Below are 23,537 nucleotides of genomic sequence, written 5' to 3'. Positions count from 1 at the left end.
AACTGCAGAGGGTCGAGGGCGTGACGGACCTGTGGCCTCAGGTGGTGAAGCAGCAGCCTCTCCATAGTCTTCATCACATGTGATGTCAGAGCAACAGGCCGGAAGTCATTCAGCTCACTAGGACGTGATACCTTTGGGACTGGGGTGATACAAGATGTTTTCCAAAGCCTCAGGACTCTCCCCTGTTCCAGGCTCAGGTTGAAGATGCGCTGTAGAGGACCCCCCAACTCCGATGTACAGACCTTCAGCAGTCGTGGCGATACTCCATCTGGACCCGCTGCTTTGCTGGCATGAAGTCTCCTCAGCTCTCTGCTCACCTGCGCTGTTGTAATTATGGGTGGGGTTGTCTCTCCTATGCTGGTATCAGCAGAAGGATGTGTGGAAGGTGCAGTACTCCGAGGTGACAGTGAGAGTGGGTTAGGGTGGTCAAACCTGTTAAAGAAGTTGTTCATCTGGTTTGCTCTCTTCACGTCTCTCTCGATGGTGGCACCCCGCTTCGAGCTGCAGCCAGTGATGATCTTCATCCCATCCCACACTTCCTTCATGCGGTTATTTGCAACTTTTGCTCCAGCTTTCTCCTGTACTGCACCTTCGCAGCTCTGAGCTGGACTCAGAGTTCCTTCTACACGCGCTTGAGCTCATGCTGATCACCGCCTTTAAAAGCCCTTTTTTTCTGGTTCAAAAGGCCCTTGATGTCACTTGTAATCCATGGCTTGTTGTTAGCATAGCAGTGTACAGTTCTTACTAGAACTACAATGTCCATACAGAAGTTGATGTAATCGGTAGTGCAGTCAACAACCTCCTCAATGTTCTCACTATGTGATCCCTGCAGGATATCCTAGTCTGTAGTTCCAGTCTCTCAGAGCCTGCTCTGCCTCAGGGGTCCACTTCCTGAATGAGCGTGTAGTTGTAGGTAGGACTCTCACTTTTGGTTTGTAGTGAGGCTGAAGCAGAACCAGGTTATGATCTGCTTTCCCAAGCGCAGGCAGCGGGGTGGCGCTGTATGCGTCTTTAATGTTTGCATACAGTAAGTCAATAGTCTTATTTTCCCCGGGTGTTACAGTCCACATACTGGGAGAATGCAGGTAATGTTTTGTCCAGCGTCACATGGTTAAAGTCCCCAGCGATTGGCACAAGTGCCTCAGGGTGCTGCGTTTGTAACTTAGCAACAGCAGAATGGATGATGTCACTCGCTGTCTCCACGTCTGCCCGAGGAGGAATGTAAACAATAACAACAATGACTTGTCCAAACTCTCTGGGCAAGTAATAGGGACGCAAACTTACAGCCAACAGTTTGATGTCCCTGCAGCAAGTGGAGATTTTGACGTTAACATGTCCAGAGTTACACCACCGTGTATTAACATAGAGAGCGAGTCCTCCTCCTTTGTGCTTCCCACAGGTATTTGCATCTCTGTCCGCTCTAACTGTGCTAAACCCGGGGAGCTCCACGTTTGAATCTGGGATGTTAGTCATTAGCCAGGTTTCACAAAAACACAACAAACTGCATTCTCTGTAGGTCCTGACATTTTTCACCAGCGCAGCCAGTTCATCGATCTTATTTGAGATTGAGTTTACATTCCCCAGAATCACAGAAGGCACCGAAGGCTTAAAACGCCACTTTCTCGCAAGCCGCTTCATTTTTTGCTTAGTGCCGGCTCTGCTGCCACGATACCGCCTTCTTACCTCGTCGGGTAAATAAGGAACCACATCGATACTGGCATTTGTTCTCAGCGCTCGAAGTTGAGTACTTGAATAGGCGAGTCTCGGCGTGTAAAAATCCATGCCCACGTTGTAAAAGTAAGTGTGTCCAGGGAACGAATCCTCATAAAATAAAGTGATAGGAGTGATCAATAAAAAAGAGGAAAAAAAAAGTAGAAAAATAAAGTCGTACACGGAGCTGCTGAAAAGGCTGCCAGTCTTGGCGGCGCCTGAGTCATATATGACTTGTTTCTTGTTGTTTGGGGAGAGGAGTGAGCCCTCATCTGTGTATTTCCGTAGGACAATTTTTCCAGCTGGCCCAGGTTCACAAACATTCTCCATTTTCCGTTAAATCTTCTGGACTTTAATGTGTGTTTCGTGCTCTCTGTGTGTCTTATTGAGTTCGTGTTCAGTGTGGGGTCAAGGGTGGCTTTGTATTGGATATTAACTTTGTGCTGCACTTTTTCTTTTTATTATTACTTTCCACCGGACATTTTTGGAGTTGAATGTTATGTTGGGGTTGGTTTAGGTGTGATATATACAGTGGGGCAAAAAAAGTATTCAGTCAGCCACCAATTGTGCAAGTTCTCCCACTTAAAAAGATGAGAGAGGCCTGTAATTTTCATCATAGGTATACCTCAACTCTGAGAGACAAAATGAGAAAAAGAAATCCAGAAAATCACATTGTCTGATTTTTGAAGAGTTTATTTGCAGATTATGATGGAAAAAAAGTATTTGGTCAATAACAAAAGTTCATCTCAATACTTTGTTATATACCCTTTGTTGGCAATGACAGCGGTCAAACGTTTTCTGTAAGTCTTCACAAGGTTTTCACACACTGTTGCTGGTATTTTGGTCCATTCCTCCATGCAGATCTCCTCTAGAGCAGTGGAGATCTGGAGACTGGCTAGGCCACTCCAGGACCTTGAAATGCTTCTTTTGAAGCCACTCCTTCGTTACCCGGGCCGTGTGTTTGGGATCATTGTCATGCTGAAAGACCCAGCCACGTTTCATCTTCAATGCCCTTGCTGATGGAAGGAGGTTTTCACTCAAAATCTGACGATACATGGCCCCATTCATTCTTTCCTTTACACGGATCAGTCGTCCTGGTCCCTTTGCAGAAAAACAGCCCCAAAGCCTGATGTGTCCACCCCCATGCTTTACAGTAGGTATGGTGTTCTTTGGATGCAACTCAGCATTCTTTCTCCTCCAAACACGACGAGTAGAGTTCTTTTCATCTGACCATATGACATTCTCCCAATCCTCTTCTGGATCATCCAAATGCTCTCTAGCAAACTTCAGACGGGCCTGCACATGTACTGGCTTAAGCAGGAGGACACGTCTGGCACTGCAGGATTTGAGTCCCTGGCGGCGTAGTGTGTTACTGATGGTAGCCTTTGTTACTTTGGTCCCAGCTCTCTGCAGGTCATTCACTAGGTCCCCCCGTGTGGTTCTGCGATTTTTGCTCACTGTTCTTGTGATCATTTTGACCCCACGGGGTGAGATCTTGCGTGGAGCCCCAGATCGAGGGAGATTATCAGTGGTCTTGTATGTCTTCCATTTTCTAATAATTGCTCCCACAGTTGATTTCTTCACGCCAAGCTGCTTACCTATTGCAGATTCAGTCTTCCCAGCCTGGTGCAGGTCTACAATTTTGTTTCTGGTGTCCTTTGACAGCTCTTTGGTCTTGGCCATAGTGGAGTTTGGAGTGCGACTGTTTGAGGTTGTGGACAGGTGTCTTTTATATTGATAATGAGTTCAAACAGGTGCCATTAATACAGGTAACCAGTGGAGGACAGAGGAGCCTCTTACAGAAGAAGTTACAGGTCTGTGAGAGCCAGAAATCTTGCTTGTTTGTAGGTGACCACATACTTATTTTCCACCATAATTTGCAAATAAATTCTTTAAAAATCAGACAATGTGATTTTCTGGATTTTTTTTCTCATTTTGTCTCTCATAGTTGAGGTATACCTGTGATGAAAATTACAGGCCTCTCTCATCTTTAAGTGGGAGAACTTGCACAATTGCTGGCTGACTAAATTACTTTTTTGCCCCACTGTAGATACTGTTTGGAGTTTGTTCATTTCTTTTTTTATCAATATATACTCACTTCATTATTTTACGTACTGTTTTTTGGCTTATTTTTGATCGTCAATGGGGGGAAGTTTATTTGGAAGAAGTGCGGCTTGTCGGGTCTAACGTCCTCAACTTGCCAGGCCACGGGTCTTAGTGGTGTAGCTGCCAGTTTTGGAGAGCGAGTCGGCCTTTACAAAATCATTTGTAAACTTTTAAAAAATGGTGTCTTACACGTTTTATGTGAATTAAGACACTAATTAATTTACTTTTTCAAATTTACCTTGAGAGAGTTTATTTATTTTCACTCGTATATTTTCCTCTTTTACACAGCTGATCGCCATTATTGATGCCAAAAGAAATCCCCAATACGAGTTATGGACGCGCCAATGGAGTCCTGCGTGCAGCCAGGGCCTCTCCTTCGCAACAGGCGCTCGTGCTGGCTGATGTCAACTAGATTAGAACTGTTTTCTAGTATTTATTAAAAAAATAAACAACAATTAGCCTTGGAGTCACCAAACCAACTGCAGCTCGTCAGTTAACATCATTTTTATATCAATTAGAATGTGGAGTCAGTGAATACAATCGTAGCAACCACAAGTCTTTTTATCTGCATGAAATTGTGAAATGCTATTAAAACATACATTTTCTGTACTCTATAAATACTATTAATAATATTTTACATGCTATTAATAAGTCACATTTATTGTCATATCAGTCCAATAAAACTCTTAACCTTTACAAAGTACAATACCAAGAAATCAATGCATAAATAAAAAGCAGACATAGCATGCCTCACATATATACAGTATTTGAATTCTTGTGATTGACTGTCTGGCAGCCTTACCACCGGTGGGTAGAAACTGTCGCTGAACCCACTGCTGTGAGTGCCAGTGGCCCTGAATGGAGGAGTGAGAAGAGCGACTGTGCAGAACGGCTGAGCTCTTTAATTGTCCCGTTGCAAACACAGTGGGTGTCGTGTTGTCCTGAATACCAGACAGTTTAATTGGTTGCTGCTAATGTTCTGTGCCACCTTCACCACTGTAGGAATTTTGATGACTAATAATTAATAAGGTGGATGTCATAATAATGTGGGATTAATCCAATAATTTGGTAAAGGTCCTAATGTATTTACCTTATCTTTCTCTCTTGTAGGAAGGGGTCTCTGGCCTTTAGACTTGATTCAGTGTCACTGAGGCCCACTCGTTATTAGAAGCAGAATAATAAAGTTTATTGATAAACTCAAGGATTATAGGACAATGGTGACTGCATGTATATGTTGATATATAAGACTGGACGCAGACACACTAGACAGACAAACCATAACGTACAGGCTGGCTCTTCACTGCTATTTAGAGTTCTGCTTTATCTTGGCACAGATAGTTTTATGATGCCAAGTCTTTATGGATGGTGTCCAGTGTTGTGTGGAGTTGTGGGTCCGGGTTCAAGGAGAAGATTCTTCATGCTTTCTCATTGTTGCATGATCCTTGTCAGTGCTGCGCTGCTGCCTCCTCGTGTTGTCTTCTGCTGTCTTTTGCCACTTCGTGTTGAAAAGCCTCACTCATTCTGTCCTCGGAGTTTAGATCCTGAAGTGCCCTTCTCCAAGTGATGACTTCTCAGCCTCGTCAGACTGCTGGCACACAGCTTTGGCTTGACAGACTGGGTCTCAGCTTCTAGTCTGCAAAGATAAGAGTTTGTCGAAGTCGGCTCTCCATTAAGACGCTTGTAGTTTTTTGGTTCAGTGATCAGATTCAGGTGTCTTCAGTCATTCTGGAGAGTTCCTCCTCCTCCTCCTCTTCCTTGAGAGAATCCCCAAGGGGGTTCAGTGAATATATTCTTCTGCTTTCAGAGATGTGATCCATGGAGGTTTAAAGGAAGGTTGAACCTTCTTCTAATTGGATTCATTCTTTTAGGGCTAATTATTTTTTTTTATTAATTTTGTCACAGGGCTGAAAACTCAGTTTTCAAAAAAGCGCACAAAGCAATGGTTTCACACATAACATCAGATACTTATTTATATCAGACGTCACTCTGGTTTACATTCCATGTAAATTCACATACATTTTACGAGCTCATTACATACCTGTTTGTGTCCTCACTGAAGCCGAAAGGCGATTTCATGTAGTTGAGTGGCTGGTAATCCGTGGTGCCCACTGGCCTGCTGTGCCATTTGAAGTCCAGTAGCCAACTTGCCACCCACAGATCAATGTCTTTGTAGTCCTCGCAGGACGAATGTTGCCATAGGCGTGTCAGCTTCACAAGCACAACAGTCGGCTGATGCAGGTAGCTGTCTTTCGTTTTCAATTTCCAGATTGTTTGCGTCAAAATCGGAGTTCAGTAAGTGTCTGTTGTAATCCTCCCAATTGAACGTTGCCATAGGGGTGTCAGCTGCATGTTCAGCTAAGGACTGATCAGTTGATGCAGGTACTGGACTTTGATTTTCAATCTCCAGATCAGTTACATCAAAATTGGAGTTTGATAAGTCAGAATCAGTCAGCAATAATACACACAGTATTTCATTTTGCACATTCACTTCGCTGTCTTGCCTGATGTCGATGCTATTCTAGATGTTGCTTACTCTACGCTACTCACACACACATGCAGGGATTCAATGTCAAGTCAATGAGTCTAACAGTCCTCCTAACAAAAGGGGTCTACCTATAATGTAATGGTGAGTTTGATCTACATGTACAGCTTCCAGTATAAAAATCACTATCTTGTAACAGGTGAGTTCTTCTGTCCATTTTAGTTGTCAACCCTTGAATTTTAGGTCTTTGTTCTTGCTTGGCTCCATTTTGTGTCTCAAGAGGTCTGTAGAGAGGCCTCTAGACAGATGTCAGATCATCTCTGTTATCTTTGTTATCAGATGAAGTCCAGGCAGATCCCGGTACAAGCTGCGGTCCAGTCACTTAGTTTGGAGTGCTAGTGGGGGTTTTGTGCACCCTTATTAAATCTGCTTTCTTAACAGACCTGGTGTGCCATGAAAACCTAGCAGAATGGGCAGAGCCAACTTTGTCCTACACCAGCCTCTACACTATTGAGCTTGAGCAGGTGCTGGACCAGGATGTTACTCTGCCAGTGAAGATGGACCCCCCGGGCACGTTTAGAAGTCTGTGAAAACAGAAGGTGAAATGGAGGCTGCCCATGGATAGATGCCTAAGGAAGTAGAGGTGTTAATGAGGATTTTGGACAACTTGAAAAGAATTGGGCCCACTTCAGTTTGTAAATGTAAATCTGCTCACTCTTTCAATAGCATCCCCTCTGATGTAGATTTCAGTGTTGTCTGCTTTCTGACATCTATGACCAGCTCCTTGGGTTTGCTGACCTGGCACCACTGTGGTCTTCTATCTAAGCCATATCAGCATTGATGGTGACTACGCCTGTGATGGTGGAGTCATCAGCAGCTTTAATGATGGGGTTGGAGCCGAGTCTGGCCCCACAGAATTTGGTCAAACAAGGAGTAAATAAGCAGGCTCAGTACCTTACCCTGTTGAGTACCCAAGTTGAGGCCCAGCATGGAGATTGTGATGCTGCCCATCAGCAAATTCTGAGGTCTGTTGGTTAGGAAGTCCAAAATTCAGTGGCAGGGGACAGCCTCAAGTCCAAAACTGAGGTGTGTGGTGGACAGTTTTGCTGGTACCACAATATTAAAAGCTGAGCTGTAGTCTATAACTAGGACTCGGGTGTGACCTTTTTTTTTATCCAGATTTGTGAGGATGGTATTAAGTGTAAGGAATATGGCCGTGGTCCAGACTATCTGGAATATTCTGTTTATTTACCATATCTACTCACGTTTAAGTTCTCCCGCGGACAAGCTGGAACTTGATTTTACCGTATAATTTCCTGTATTTTATAATGTCAGTCATAGAAGGCAAATGCAGAAAACTCTATTGGTCCAAGAGATTATGATTTGCTAAACGCCCACCTGAGAGAGTAACCGCGGAGCACACGGCCTTTTTTTTCTATGTATTGTGCCTATGTGACCACACGGTAATACCCGCACTATTCCGAAGAGACGTTTGCACTGATTTGTGTTTTTTGTATCTCACACACCTTTATTGTAAGAGCATCCCTTATCTACGATGGAGCGTTCGATCAGAAATATGATGCTGGTTTTAAATTATAAGTCGTGGTTTTAAATTTAAATTGAAAGAAATTGGTAACTGCGCTGTTGCCACAAAATTCGATGTACCTGAGAAACTGGTGTGAGATTGGAGGAGGCAAGAAGATGTAAAAATAAAATAAAATAGAGTGTCGCATTTGTGAACGGGCGTCTAAGTCGGGGTCTGATTTTATGATTGATTTTTCGGGTTTCAAGACCTGACCTACGTGAGTATATATATATATATATATATATATATATATATATATATATATATATATATAGGGGGGGTCCTCGGGTTACAACGTCTCAACATACGACGTTTCAAGTTTACAACACTCGCTCCCATAAAAACTTTACTTTAAAGTTACTACAGTACAGTACAGTATATTTAGGTCCTTTTTCTGTGGCTTAGCTGTGTTTTTATTTTCTAGATTATGATTTTGCAAACGTGTTAGGATAGGTAAGTGACTTAGGCTAGGGTGTGTTTCAACTTACACCAAAATTCGGGTTACATCACTGTCGTAGGAACGGAACTGTGTCGTAATCTGAGGACCCCCTGTGTATGTGTGTGTGTGTGATATATATATATATATATATATATATATATATATATATATATATATATATATATTCACGGCATTCGTAGTCTGTGTCACAGTCTGATTGTATGGGTGGTTACTTACCAGGTAACACTTGTGGTTGGCCAGCAATCTGCTATGAGCCCAGAGTGAGGGCGAAACACGTGTCGCGTACTCTTTGCATTTATTTGACAGTAAACTATTTCAACCATTCTATGATCTGCTCCTCACAAACTGAGGGCACCGTGGCGGATGTTAGCAGATTGCTGGCCAACCACAAGCGTTACCTGGTAGGTAACCACCCATACAATCAGATTGTGACACAGACTACGAATGCCGTGAATGTAATTACCCCGATCTACATGCTGTCAAATAAACGAACCACACGCCGTGGCGCAACGTTAGGGGCATCGCCTCTGGCGCTGATGTCCGAGGTTCGATTCCCGAGAGGGAGTGCAGTGGAGTGTGTACGCCTGATGAGCCCAGAATGAGGGCGAAACATGTGTCGCGTTCTCTTTGCATTTATTTGACAGTAAACTATTTCAACCATATATATATATATATATATATATATATATATATATATATATATATATATATATATATATATATAGTAACAATAAGGTGCTATATAGGCACCTGACACAACTCAGATGAACACGGAGGCACGTGTAAAAACCAAAGACTTTATTTCTCTTCACCTGTTGGGCACGTCTTCCCCGTAATCCCCACAGTCTCAAAGCACTAACAAACAATACAGCACTCTTCCTTTTCACCACCACTCCTCCCAGACAACCTTGTCCTCCTTCACCCGACTCAGGCCGCTGAGTGGTGGTCGCTGGCTCCTTTTATTGGGTACCTGGAAGTTCTCCAGGTGCTTGATTGCCGACATCCGGCTGCACTTCTGGGTGTGGTAAAACCAGTGCCCAAAAGGGTCCAGCAGTTCCTGCTGCAGCACCCCCTAGTGGCGCCTGTGGAACCCAACAGGGCTGCACAGAACTCCAACCCCCATGAAGGCCTGGGGGAGTCCGAGGCATCGCAGCAACCCAGGGAGGGTGCCATCTAGGGTCCAGGGGGAGATACTGGGTTTCCCATCCTTGCTCCCCTGGTACATATGTTGCAGGGGTGTCCCGGCCAGACATGGGCCCCGGCCATCCGTCACTATATATATATATATATATATATATATATGGTATGTCTAAATACTTTGTCATGACTGGAGTGGGTGCCACCGGTCTGTGGTTATTTAGACTGTACAATTTGTATTTTTTTTTTAGGCACAGGGATAATTGTCATCCTTTGGAAGTTGGTGGGAATTCTCCCCATGAAATAGTGAAGATGTTGGCTAGTTTGTCACTATGGTGTTTAAAATATGCCATGAAATGTAATCTTGATAGGAGGCCTTTTGGACATGAACTCATTTTCATGTCCTCCTTATGTCACATATAGAAACAGAGAAGGGTGAACCGTGTGGTGCGGCTGGCAAGAAAACTGTATGGAGGTGCTTGTTGTTGCAATCTGAATGGATATTGAACTTGTTAAACTGGGTATGGAAGCAAAAATAAAGATGATATCACAGCTGGTCTTGAATGTGACTCATAGCTACAAAAAATTGGAAAAGAATGACATTTGATATCTCTGTCAATGATAAAGTTAGTAAAGAAAAATTTCAAATGCTGTACCTCTCAAAACAGTCCACAAAGTCCCTGAATGTACTTGACTAATGCACCATGCATACATTTTTAAACTGGTTTCCCTTTGTTGATTTGTGCCTCTCTTATTTCATCTCTTACAGAAACAGGGATCGCAAATCCAAATTCCAAAGTAGCTGTTAAAGTTGGTAAGTAAAACTTTCCTCTGCAGTATTGTTTCCTAACCTTTTTTTATGCTGGCACAGCTTTGTAACCAAAAACATCCCAAGGCACACCACTATTCTACTAACCACAAACCCATTATCTCTTACTAGCTGTGTAAGCCCGAGGTCCTAGAAACTATTGAAATTGTCAGAAAAAAAAAATCAGTGTCTTAATTCAAATAAAACGTTTAAGACGCCATTTTTTGAGAGTTTACAAATGATTTTGTAACGGCTGACTCGCTCTCCAAAACCAGCAGCTACACCACTAAGACCTGTGGCCTGGCAGTTGAGGACGTTAGACCCAACAAGCCGTACTTCTTCCAAATAAACTTCCCCCAATCGACGATCAAAAGTAAGGCAAAAAACAGTATGTAAAATAATAAAGTGAGTATATATTGATAAAAAAAGAAATGAACAAACTCCAAACAGTATATATATATATATATATATATATATATATATATATATATATATATATATATATATGTATCTCACACCCCAACCAATCCCGACATAACATTCAACCCGAAAGTGTCCAGCGGAAAGTAATAATAAAAAGATAAAGTGTAGCACAAAGTTAATATCCGATACAAACCCACCTTTGACCCCACATTGAACACGAACTCAATAAGACACTCAGAGAGCACGAAACGCACATTAAAGTCCAGAAGATTTAACGGAAAATGGAGAATGTTTGTGAACTTGGGACAGTTGGAAAAATTGTCCTACGGAAATTACACGGATGAAAATGAGGGCTCACTCCTCTCCCCAAACAACAAGAAACAGTCTCGCCGTGCTTATCCTCAGTATGCAGCATAATCCAGAATCCCGGGGTTTTGTAGTCCAAAGGTGTTGTTGCCGGGCTTTGAAAGTGGCAGGTAGACAAAGGGGTGGATGATTTGGATCGGTGCTTTCTTCTGTCTCTGTAGTGAAATGGCGGTCTAGTAGAACGGGATTTTTTTTTTTTTTTTTCTTTCTGTCCGTCCGTTTAAATAGCGAATGATCGGATGCAGGTGATGGGATTGACAGGACCAGTTATCATGAGGGGCCACAGTTCCACAGTGTCATCCTTTCCCCCCATTGTTTCCAGGGGATCATATTTACATAGACACACACACACTCACACCATGTAAACAGGACAACACGATGAAAGACAGGACTCAGCACAAAATACATTATTCATGTAGCACCGTTACAAGGTAATTGAAAGGAACGACTCTGGGCGTCTCTCTCCTAGGATGATTCGTTTTGCCGACGTGCTCGCATTGCTTGTGTATTAGTGGCGGGAGGAAAAGTAAAAGAGATACCGTTTTGCTGATGTGGTCACCACACTTCTACAATAGCAGATGTTTCGTTCTGCCAACATGCTGGCCTCGCTTGCGTATTGTAAAGGACAGCCGGGTCCCATGCCCGGCAGGGACGCCTCTTCTACATCTGTTCCGGGGGAGCAGCCATGGACTGTTCAGTATCTCCTCCGGGACGCTTGGTGGCAGCCTCCCTGGCAGCCAATGATTCCCTAGCCCAGCGCATGGCTCCATGGGAGATGGAGTCCTCCACAGCCTGGTTGGGGGCTCGGATGGCCGCCAGGGGGAGCTGCGTGGAGTCAGCAGCCTGGCTGGTCATACCTTCAGCCCCACCCGGAAGGGCAATTAGGACCAGGTGTCCAAGCACCTGGACCGCTTCCGGGTGGGATATAAAAAGGGCCAGCCACCACCACTCAGAGAGCCAGAGTCAGGAGGAGGAGGACTAAGCCTGAGGAGGGTGGTGGTGCTGAGGTGGAGAGAAGTGTGGTTTGTTGTGCTAAGTGTATTTGGGACTGTGTTGGGCCTGTGGGACACGGGGAAGGTGTGCCCCACGGCTGAAGAGAAATAAAAACTGTTTTATTTAAGTACGTTACTCTGCCTGAGTCTGTGCCGGGTCGGGCGCTATATAGCGCCTTTTACAGTATCCTGTCACTTCCAGGCTGGACAGGCACACATACTTCTATGCGTAGACGTTTATATATCAGATACGCATGCTCAACTGTCCAAAGGGCTGGGACTACCGGAGAAGCCAGTAAAAATGCAGCTGTCAGAGGCACGGCTCTTACTGAGCACTTAGCTGACATCTCCCAGCTGCGTCGTCTCGTTGCCCACCTTTCTCTGCCTCAGAGGCAACTTGTACTGTATGCCTACTATGCACTGGTCCTGTGAGACTCGCTGGCGACCACCAACCCAGGCAGATGGACACTGGCAGCCTAGAGATGTGTCTGCATCGTAGCACTCACGGAGCTGCTTTTATGCCAGGTAGTCGTGTGCTCCTCAGACAGGCCTTAGCTGTGGTGCTTGTCCCTCTCGGGTTCAGACCCAAGTGCACCACACTATTATTTCTATTGCACACTTGGGCAGCTCTCAAGGCGCACCACTATGCCGTGGCACACTGGTTGAAAAACACAGCTGTACACTTTCAAAGAAAGAATAAACTCAATAAACCCTTTGAATGTATTTGCACCACAGTGAGTGTTGAACTGGTATTTCTGTGTCTTTTGATGTGTTTTTTTGCTTCCCTTATTCTTGTTAAGGGCTGTGAGCACAAGTACATGGAGCTTAGTTCTAATTGCTGTTCTTTCACTTTGCTCCTTTCTTCACTGTTTCTACTAACAGTTTGTTTTTATTGATACCAAATTTCAAACTCTAATATGATACAAAGAAAAGTACTGAAATTTGATATTATTTCTGATACCCAGTACCGTATATAAAGTAACTCAATTGAAATAAATTGAAATTCTATACGCATTAAAATCTTTATAGTGCTGGAAACAAATAGAAATTTTATCCAATGCAAATACTTCAAGTTGTGCAATCTTTTATAAAAGGTAAGAGTAAAGTTTTTAAAATCCAGTCAACTGTTCTTTTTTTTTTGTTGATGAGAGCCAATTCTTTTATTGTGGTAACACAATGAAACATTGTAAATGTCATTAATTATTAATTGAATAGGCAATGCAATGTTTTGTAAACAATATACATAAAAGTATTAAAACAAACATTAAATAAACATACAAGTAAAACGAACATTAATGTTATCTTCAGAAAGTCGCACACAGACAGACCACTGACACACTTGAAGGCTTTGCATCAATGCTAACAGCACACATTTGCATATCGATGTCTTTATAACTTCCAAATGTATTGTGCTAGAAAGACTGGCATGTCGACCTGCTCCTCTTCCCATGAAGCCGCGGTGCGCTTTTGTTTGAGCCTTGACGTTCTAAATAGACGCTGTGAAGCACCGCTGGAAGAACACGAGCACACAGACAGAGGAGTGGCACCACTGTTTATGCAGTTAAGTACTGAAAAAGTTATAGCGTCTCACATTATATAGAAAATGGGATGAGTAAAATTTAAACTTGTATGTAATTAAATAGGAGGAGTAATACACTACAACAGCACACTTTGCAGTGAGGGGTTTAGAATTGAGGGTGTGACGGAGCTCCAGTGCTAAAGAGTGCTGAATGAACAGCACAGAATAAAAGTGTCCTGGAGGTAAAAATGATTGCAGAGCCCCAGTCTTGAAACATTAAACATTTAACTGACTATAAAAACGTTTTTAACTCGTAGAAAAAAAAAAAAATAAATAAATGTTCCATCCCTGCTTGAAATGCAACAGTGTACAAGTTTGTATTTAATGTTGTTTCAGTGATTTAGAAATAAGATTCTTTATATTGACTCGCATGTCAGTCCTTCAAGTGTTTGCCTAAATTGGGTGTGTAAGCCCCTCTAGGTGGTATTGTGTGGTAGCAAATTTTGTGTACAGACTTGGGTGTATTTCCAGATGCCACTCCTGCTGCCCTCTTTGTCATTTAAGCCTGTGGGGTGAAGGCTACAACGTCACTGGAGTTGCCATCTTATTAACACCTCTGAGTGAGTGGAAACAGAACGTCCAGCTATGGCAGTCGATAGCCTACAAGGCTTAATTGTCATAAACCACTGCCAGCCTTAAGGACATTCAAAATGAATGCCATCTGAACTCGTGTGGTGCTGAGGTGTCACCCATTGCATGGCTGCACTCGGGTCTTACTCTGGGATCCTGAGGTGGTTTGTCGTGTGGTGGGTGCGGCAATGCGCTGTATCAGCACGTGCTCCTAACCTCCTCCTCCATAGAATGAGTAATTTTAAATGTTAAAATCAATACTTACTGATATTTTGGTACTTTTGACAACCCCACTTATCATGTAATAAACTCATTACATTTGAAAGTTATGGATATCAGATTTATGTGTCAGTTGCCTTACAGTTTGCCTTTACGTCTTCTCCAGTGAAAATGTGTATTGACAAAGCCATCAGTAGTGTGTCTGTCTGTGGAGAGAGTGTCGACCTCGTCGAGAGGTTTACTTACCTTGACAGTGACATTCATGTCTCTGGTGGCTCTTCCTATGAAGACTGTAGATGGATTGGGAGAGCTTGGGGGGGTCATAAGGTCGCTGGAAAGGGGTGTGTGGTGCTCTTGATATCTCTGCAAAAGGTCTTTAGAGTCCTGGTGTTTCCTGTCTTGCTAGTTGGTTGTGACATGGACGCTATCCATTGACCTGAGACGAAGACTGGGCTCCTTTGGCACTGTGTCTCTTTGGAGAGTCCTTGGGTACCTTCTGGTTTGATTTTATGTTGCTCACGGAGTCCCAAATGAGGCATATGACCTGCATTGTGAGGGGGAGTCAGTTACGGCACTACGGCCATGTGGCGCGATTCTCCCGAGGGTGATCCAGCTTGTAAGATCCTCATTGTAGAGGACCTGAGTGGCTGGACCAGGCCAAGGGGATGCCCACATAACACCTGGCTGTGGCAGACAGAGGATCATTTCTGGAGGGTGGGACTGAACTGCATGTCTACCCTAGGGGCTTGCCAACCGGGATACTGAGCCGTTTTGTTGTGTGGTGGGTGTGGCAGCGCACTGTACCGGTGCATGCTCTCCAACCTGACCCTGACATTACTGATATTATCTATCTATATGATTCATTCTTAGATCTCAACATCTTTTAGAAAATGATTATACGTAGCGTTACCTGCAACATTCAGTGAAATACAGCTGACCACATATTTAAGATTCAAATGTTTCACATAAAAAGGATTTTCATCTTTTTTTCTGCACAAGGCACATATGATTTGCATTAATGTGACATTATTATTTGCTAACCGTGCTACATGTCAATGACAGATAAAAGAATTATTTAAAAACATTTGCTACCTCTTGCCCTTTGTGTTCCTTAGGCGACTTTCCTCGGTTTCCATGTGCGTCTGAAGTTCTTTTCACCGGCGCTCCATCTCTCGAACACGTTCTCGTAAAAGCCTGTTTCTCACACTCTCATTATTTCTGAGGCGCCATTCTCACCTACTGTCCTCGGTTTTATATTTGCTGTCTTTGAGGGCGACTCTCTCACCGTGCGCCATATGCCTTTACTCCTTCTCACGTGTCCACAACACTCATTTTTCTTCTTTTGTCTCGTCACCAAACTGGCCAATCAGATTGCTCTGAGGGACTGGACACACACACACACCTTAGCATTTTTTTGTATAGTAAACTGAGCTTTCATTCTTCTGCTCATAATTCTGATGTTCATGATGCTCATTTCAGATGGACCCTAAATGCAGGGTGAAAATGGCGTCTGCAGAACCTGAAATGCTTAAAATTAATGTGCTGTCACTTAAAGGACACCCGAAGTTCTGAACATTGTGGCTCCTGAATGAATGTGGTAAGTGTTTCTTAAAAACATGTCTCTTCGCAGAGAGTTCTGGGACTGCTAAGGATTATTGCACCCCTGCTGTTCTTTAGTAGTAGTATTATTATGTAATCATAGGATGGCGAAATCGACAACATTCTTGCTTATATGTCCACCCAACTTGTAAAACGTTGTCACTCTCTGTTTCCATGATAAGTGTAGCTGCGGGTGCGTAAGGCAGGATCAAGCACAGAGGGGTAAAACGCATGCCGAAAGAAATCTCTCAGTCGAAAAGTTTGTTTTAAAATATTTTGTGAAAATTCAAAGCACATAATCCACACAAGAATAAAGAAAAAAGGTTGATACACACTATAACAGATAGAGGGTGCTATTGCTCCCTTGAACCCTTGTTCGAGACACCAGATAAAAGTCCAATATGACTTTATTTTATCAATAAACAGTGCACAAAGCACCCTACACTCCATATTACTCATATAAATAAATAATAATCAATTACTAAATGATCCTCCTCACTCAGCTCAACGTCTGGTGTTTCTCTGAGTCTTTTATAGTCCTTGACCCGGAAGTGTTTCGCCTTCTCTGTCCACATGACTAGGAACACTTCCAGGTCAGAAAAATATTCCTTTTCTTCACCCCGGAAGCACGTCATTCCTCTTGTTCATGTGACTCTGACATACTTCCGGGGCGTAGGGAAAATAATTTCTGCTCCTCCCTACAGTGCCTTCTAGCGGCCCCCGTGGTATCCAGCAGGGTTGTAAAGGAAAACTCCAATGTTCCTAATTCCCTGCTGGCATTCGGGGTACCTCCATACGGCAAGGAGAGCTCCACCTGGCGGCCTGGGGGTATTGGCCGGGATAAATGGCCGGCCACCTATCACAACACATAGAATAAAAGTAAAAAAATTAGAAAAAATGTCTCTTCTCTAAGGTTCTTGTCAAACTTTAGTTGTTTCTATACTTAAAGATGCTTTACTTCTTCTTCAGTATGCTTTAAATGTACGGCGCTGCACATTGTCTTTCATGTTACTTGGCACGTAAGGCCCAGTTTAAACCACTTGTCCTCAGCGCCCTACACACGCCAAGGCAGGTCACTAACTGAGTATAATGTGTGGTCAGTGAGCCTAGAAATAGTTAGAATATAACAATTCAATTCAACTTATGGTGGCTGTAAGAACCTCTAATAGACTATGCACTAATATTTATACAGTAATCCCTCCTCCATCGCGGGGTTACGTTCCAGAGCCACCCGCGAAATAAGAAAATCTGCGAAGTAGAAACCACATGTTTATATGGTTATTTTTATATTGTCATGCTTGGGTCACAGATTTGTGCAGAAACACAGGAGGTTGTAGAGAGACAGGAACGTTATTCAAACACTGCAGACAAACATTTGTCTCTCTTTCAAAAGTTTAAACTGTGCTCCATGACAAGACAGAGATGACAGTTCAGTCTCACAATTAAAAGAATGCAAACATATCTTCCTCTTCAAAGGAGTGCGTGTCAGGAGCACAGAATGTCACATAGATAGAGAAAACAATTTCTAGCAAACAAATCAATGGTGCTGTTTGGCTTTTAGGTATGCGAAGCACCGCGGCACAAAGCTGTTGAAGGCGGCAGCTCACACCCCCTCCGTCAGGAGCAGAGAGAGAGAGAGAGAGAGAAACAGTGAAAAATCAATACGTGCCCTTCGAGCTTTTAAGTATGCGAAGCACCGTGCAGCATGTCATTTCAGGAAGCAGCTGCACAAAAGATAGCAACGTGAAGATAATCTTTCAGCATTTTTAGACGAGTGTCCGTATCGTCTAGGTGTGCGAACAGCCCCCCTGCTCAATCCCCCTACGTCAGGATCACAGATAGTCAGCGCAAGAGAGAGAGAAGAGTAAGCAATCTAGCTTCTCAGCCATCTGCCAATAGCGTCCCTTGTATGAAATCAACTGGGCAAACCAACTGAGGAAGCATGTACCAGAAATTAAAAGACCCATTGTCCGCAGAAATCTGCGAACCAGCAAAAAATCTGCGATATATATTTAAATATGCTTACATATAAAATCTGCGATGGAGTGAAGCCGCGAAAGGCGAAGCGCGATATAGCGAGGGATCACTGTATAACTTAAATAACTAGCAAATGACTCTTACAATAAGCAAGAATTTATTATAAAATAATTTTAAGGGAAATGGATGAAGCAAGTCTAAGAAAGGTTTGGTTTGGTTTGGGGGAAAAAACCCCTTTGTGTTTGAAAAACTATTTGAGCAAATCAGTTGTTTTGAACATTTTCATTAAAGTCGAGGCTTTCAGTGCTCATTAACTGCACGTTAACGCTTCGTAGGAACTCCTTTTTAATGCCTGTATGGGCGCTGCTGAGAATGATGACAGCAACTGCAGAATATGGCAGAGCTTTTCCACAGCTTTTTAAATTCTGAAGCTCAGTGAGATGCTGCTGTCTCATTCAGCATTAGACCATGATAACAGACGTTATTCTCAAGCAGTGCCTTTTGTGTCTACTTAACACGTTTGTGGTTGATGGGAGTTTCTCAGAATGTGCAAGAAGAACATTGTCAGTGGATCACTGAAGCCCCCCTACTGCCTACAGATCCACATTAGAAAAATAAAACTATTCATTTATTAAAATGGTGCCTTTATGATTTGGAAAAAGTTCATATGCATTCTTGAATACTTAGAATAATTTACATCTGATTGGCATGTTTCATATGAATTGGCAATGAAATGAAAATCGTGACTTTCCCAAAGCAGCGTTTGACCTGTTTCAAAGCGATGTTGTGTCTGTTGTTTTTGGGGACGTTTGAAAATTGCATCAACGAAGAGAGCAAACTGCTTGACCGTACACAAGTAGAATGAACAGAGTGGGCAAAGAGACCAGCCCATCTTGTGTAGCCAAACTCCTTGTGTAGATCTTGCAGAAGCCACGGGTTCATTCCCAAATGTGACTGACATTCATGTACTGATTGTTTCATTTTAGGAAAACTTATGAACTACGCTTGAAGCTGCCAGGCTCTCCTGTCTTTTACTGAAACTCTTGCCGACTTTAGCAGCCATCACATCATTTTTGGCTACTGGATTTTCTTACCATGTGCCTGGTGCCCAGGCTGGCATCAAAATGTCAGAATTATCAACAAGTGCGAAGAGAACGTTGCAGCCTACTGATGTTATGCAAGGTACTTTGAACATTTTCTTTGGTGCTATAAACTAATAACTGTCAGGTTACAGCAATGTTTTAAAACAGCTTCAGGTTTTTGTTAGCCCTGCCTGTGTATTTGTTTAAATTTACATTGAAACTGCTGCAGAATTTGGTGCTTCTTAAAAAGTCAGCTATGGACCACAAGGAGTCTTTTTGTGGCCTTTCCACCATACTTGGCTTGGTAGTTTTTGGGAAGATTCCATTTTTTTTTTTTAGAGAAATAACTTTCATTGGAAGCTGAAGATACTGTCAATTAAAATTATGGTGTTATCATACTGTTTGTTTATATTTATATCATATTGTTTATGACTCGGGCGCCACCGAGAGTGGCAGCCTTTTCAGCAGCTCCGTGTACGACTTTATTTTTCTACTTTTATTTTTCTCTCTTTTATTGATCACTCCTATCACTTTATTTTATGTGGATTCATTCCCGGGACACATTTACTTTTACAACGTGGGCATGGATTTTTACACGCCAAGACTCGTCTATTCAAGTACTCTACTGTGAGAGCTGAGAACAAATGCCAGTGCCGGTGTGGTTCCCTATTTACCCGACGAGGTAAGAAGGCGGTATCGTGGCAGCAGAGCTGGCACTAAGCTAAAAATGAAGCGGCTTGCGAAAAAGTGGCGTTTTAAGCCTTCGGTGCCTTCTGTGATTCTGGGAAATGTGAACTCAAACTCAAATAAGATCGTCGAACTGGCTGTGCTGGTGACAAATGTCAGGACCTACAGAGAATGCAGTTTGTTGTGCTTTTGCGAAACGTGGCTAACTACCACCATCCCAGATGCTAACGTGGAGCTATCCGGGTTTAGCACAGTTAGAGCGGACAGAGATGCAAGTACCTGCGGGAAGCACAAAGGAGGAGGACTCGCTCTCTATGTTAATACACGGTGGTGTAACTCTGGACATGTTAACGTCAAAATCTCCACTTGCTGCAGGGACATTGAACTGTTGGCTGTAAGTTTGCGTCCCTATTACTTGCCCAGAGAGTTTGGACACGTCATTGTTGTCATCGTGTACATCCCTCCTCGGGTGGACGTGGAGACAGCGAGTGACATCATTCATTCTGCTGTTGCTAAGTTACAAACGCAGCACCCTAAAGCACTTGTGCTAATCGCTGGAGACTTTAATCATGTGACGCTGGACAAAACATTACCTGCCTTCTCCCAGTATGTGGACTGTAACACCCGGGGAAAGTAAGACTATTGACTTACTGTATGTAAACGTTAAAGACGCATACAGCGCCACCTCACTGCCTGCGCTTGGGAAAGCAGATCATAACCTGGTGCTGCTTCAGCCTCACTACAAACCAAAAGTGAGAGTCCTACCTACAACCACACGATCATTCAGGAAGTGGACCCCTGAGGCAGAGCAGGCTCTGAGAGAATTTTTTGTGAATTTCCCCTTGGGATTAATAAAGTATCTATCTATCTATCTATCTATCTATCTATCTATCTATCTATCTATCTATCTATCTATCTGTCTGTCTGTCTGTCTGTCTGTCTGTCTGTCTGTCTGTCTGTCTGTCTGTCTGTCTGTCTGTCTGTCTGTCTGTGTCTGTCTGTGTCTGTCTGTCTGTCTGTCTGTCTGTCATATAGTGCCTTTCACTCTATCTATCTATCTATCTATCTATCTATCTATCTATCTATCTATCTATCTATCTATCTATCTATCTATCTATCTATCTATCTATCTATCTATCTATCTATCTATCTATCTATCTATCTATCTATCTATCTATCTATCTATCTATCTATCTATGACTTAAAGGGCTGCTGAGTGTTTTGTTTTTTTTTTGTTTCTTCAGTTTCCACAATGATTTTTTTATTTGTTTTCAGCAAAAAAAAAAATTTAATTAAATAAAAAGAAGAGATTCTGCTCAGTTACGTTTTTGATAATCATCAATGTTAAAAAAGAAAAAAATAACAAGGCCATTCAGAGACTGAAAATCACAAACTGCATGTGAGAGTGGGATTATATTGACTGAAAAGGTTTGCTTTTTCTTGTTTAATTTTCTTTTTGTTTGTGTGTTTCGGTTGCTTTGAACCACTGACGTGTGTTTTGAACATGTTAATGGTGGCAGGCGTCGGAGCACTGCATAGGTAAAGCCGCCGCATGTGCTGCCCTGCTAACGTAGATTTCCTTTAGTGCAGAGGTAGAAGTGGTGGCTTGAAATCCCCAAGTCGTGACTTCACGTCTCGGGGTGGACGGCCCTAGAGAGTGAGTGGGAGTGTCTCCTCCCTGAGTAGTTGTGTGCCTTTGACGTTGTATTAGAACGTCCCAGTCTCATCAGACATCAAATGACCAACTAATCTGTACAAAAGCGACCGTGTCCTTTAGCCCCTAAACCTTACACCAAGTGAGTACGGATTCAGTTAATGTAGTTTGACATCTTTGAAATATAGACTTTATCAGTAGTGATGCAATTATTCCAAGTTGAAGTGGGAAGTCAGGATATTTGAGTTCCTAATCAGAATTTTCAACTGGAAACTTGGGGCTGTTCTGTCAAGTCCAAGTTTGTCCAACCTCATAACGTCAATCCAAAATGAGGAAGTACTCCGCAAACTTTACTGAGAACTGTAGTATTACACTGTTAATTGGCACGTCTGTCTCTTTGTGTCTCATTAAATCAGTCGTACGTACAGCGCTGTCCAAATTCTACCTGTGTTGCTACTGCATTTGGATTTGCAAAATACGGCATAATGTGTTATTATCAAATACTATTTATTCTAATGGGGCAAACACGACAAAGGTTTTCCTGGATGCGCCCATATTGGTTTTGTGAATGTTTTGTTGGAACACAGTGTGACATCATTCGCAACTCTGAAATCTAAGGTAAATGGAAAGTGAATGGCTGTGTCAACATGTATCAATGTCAAGAAAAATAAGTAAGATCTATATTTAAAAAAATGTAGAAAGACAGGCTGGAGACGCAGTATTTCAGTTGTTCCTTTACAGTTTACTTTTCGACTGTTCCTGCATTATTGATATTTACTGTCACAATTGTTTCCTTTTTCATAGGAAGAATATTCAGGTGCACATTCACTGGCTGCAGACAAACCTTCCAGGACCATGAGGAACTGAAGAATCATGCAGAAAGCCACATCTTCGTGCAGTCCTTGCCAGGTATGTCTTTGGTGGCATGGGATTGAAACTGAAAATGTGAAATTTTAAACTGCTGACATTTCTGATGTTCTACTAAACTCCTGAGTCAGACGTTTGGCTCTGTTTAACCACTTTATAACGATGGAGAAGCAATTTTTAAGACTTAATGTCTTAAAATTAGTGAGCAATATACCTAAAAAAAAGGAATGATTAAGTAATGGAAAGAGTATGATATTTGCAAGGGGGGATATTACATTTGCAAAGGTAAAGTGTGAAAAATGTAATGTATATTTATGCGTTTAAATTTAGTATTTGTATTTTGTGTAAATAATTGACAAGTGTGCTAGTGGACGTCAGACCAATACTGATGAGCTGAGATGATATTGAAAATTGGCTGGTTATTCATTTGGTGCAGTTTTCTTTTAATATTTATGTTTATAAATATGTCTTACACAGTGAAAGCTTAAAGGAAGAACAGGAGAAGAAATTGGATATGTCAGAAATGAGAATGTTGAGATGGATGTGTGGAGTTACAAAAAAGGACAGAATAAGAAATGAGACAATCAGAGGTACAACAAAAGTGGGAGAGAAACGTGAGACAGTACAGGAAAGTAGTTTGAAGTGGTATGGAAATACAATGGAGAGAGACGAGGACTATGTGGTCAAAAGAGGGGTGGGAATGGAAGTCCATGGGAAGAGAAAGCGAGGAGGATGGATAAAGTAAAAGAAGTTCTGAAGGAAAAGGGTCTGACTGGGGAGGAGGTACAGAGCCGAGCTGAATGGAGAAGGTTGATCAGGCACTTCGACCACAAATAGAAGTGGGACAAAGTGAAAGTGTAGTCATCAGTTTTAAAGGCAGCGAAATAGATTTGTTTTTAGGCAGAGTGACCCCTTTTCTATGTCAGCTAAAGGTTTCTTTCTTGTACTTATGAGTGGACCCTGTAATGGGTGGTGCTCAATTTGGGTTGTTTCTGTTCTTATTCCCAGTGCTGCTTGGATAGGCCCCAGTCCCTGCAACCCAGAATCAGATTAAGATGGTCTGAGAATTTATACACACATTACCGGTCAAAAAGTTTTAGAGCGCCTCAGTTTTTCTTCAAATTTAATCAGGTGAAATGCAAAGAAAGACCTAAAATGGTGAAAAAGTAAGCAAATTGTCAGTGGTTTAAATACAAAGTATAGGTAGACAAAAAAAATAAATAAATCTAAATAT

General features: G+C 42.5%; 1 protein-coding gene across 1 annotated transcript in view; it reads left to right on the top strand.

The window, feature by feature from the left end:
* Positions 1-23,537, top strand: part of znf414 (zinc finger protein 414) — an 82,256-nt gene that overhangs the window by 24,444 nt on the left and 34,275 nt on the right. The window contains exons 2-5 of the mRNA XM_028816659.2: positions 10,250-10,294; positions 15,917-16,034; positions 19,000-19,195; positions 22,241-22,345. Coding sequence (XP_028672492.1) covers positions 19,138-19,195; positions 22,241-22,345 — 163 coding nt within the window. The 5' untranslated portion in view covers positions 10,250-10,294; positions 15,917-16,034; positions 19,000-19,137. The remainder of the gene's footprint in view (positions 1-10,249; positions 10,295-15,916; positions 16,035-18,999; positions 19,196-22,240; positions 22,346-23,537) is intronic.

Source organism: Erpetoichthys calabaricus, chromosome 12 (genome assembly GCF_900747795.2).
Source record: "Erpetoichthys calabaricus chromosome 12, fErpCal1.3, whole genome shotgun sequence".
Lineage (NCBI taxonomy): Eukaryota > Metazoa > Chordata > Cladistia > Polypteriformes > Polypteridae > Erpetoichthys > Erpetoichthys calabaricus.
Note: the sequence above shows the minus strand (reverse complement) of the source record. Positions and strands in the feature narration are given on the sequence as shown.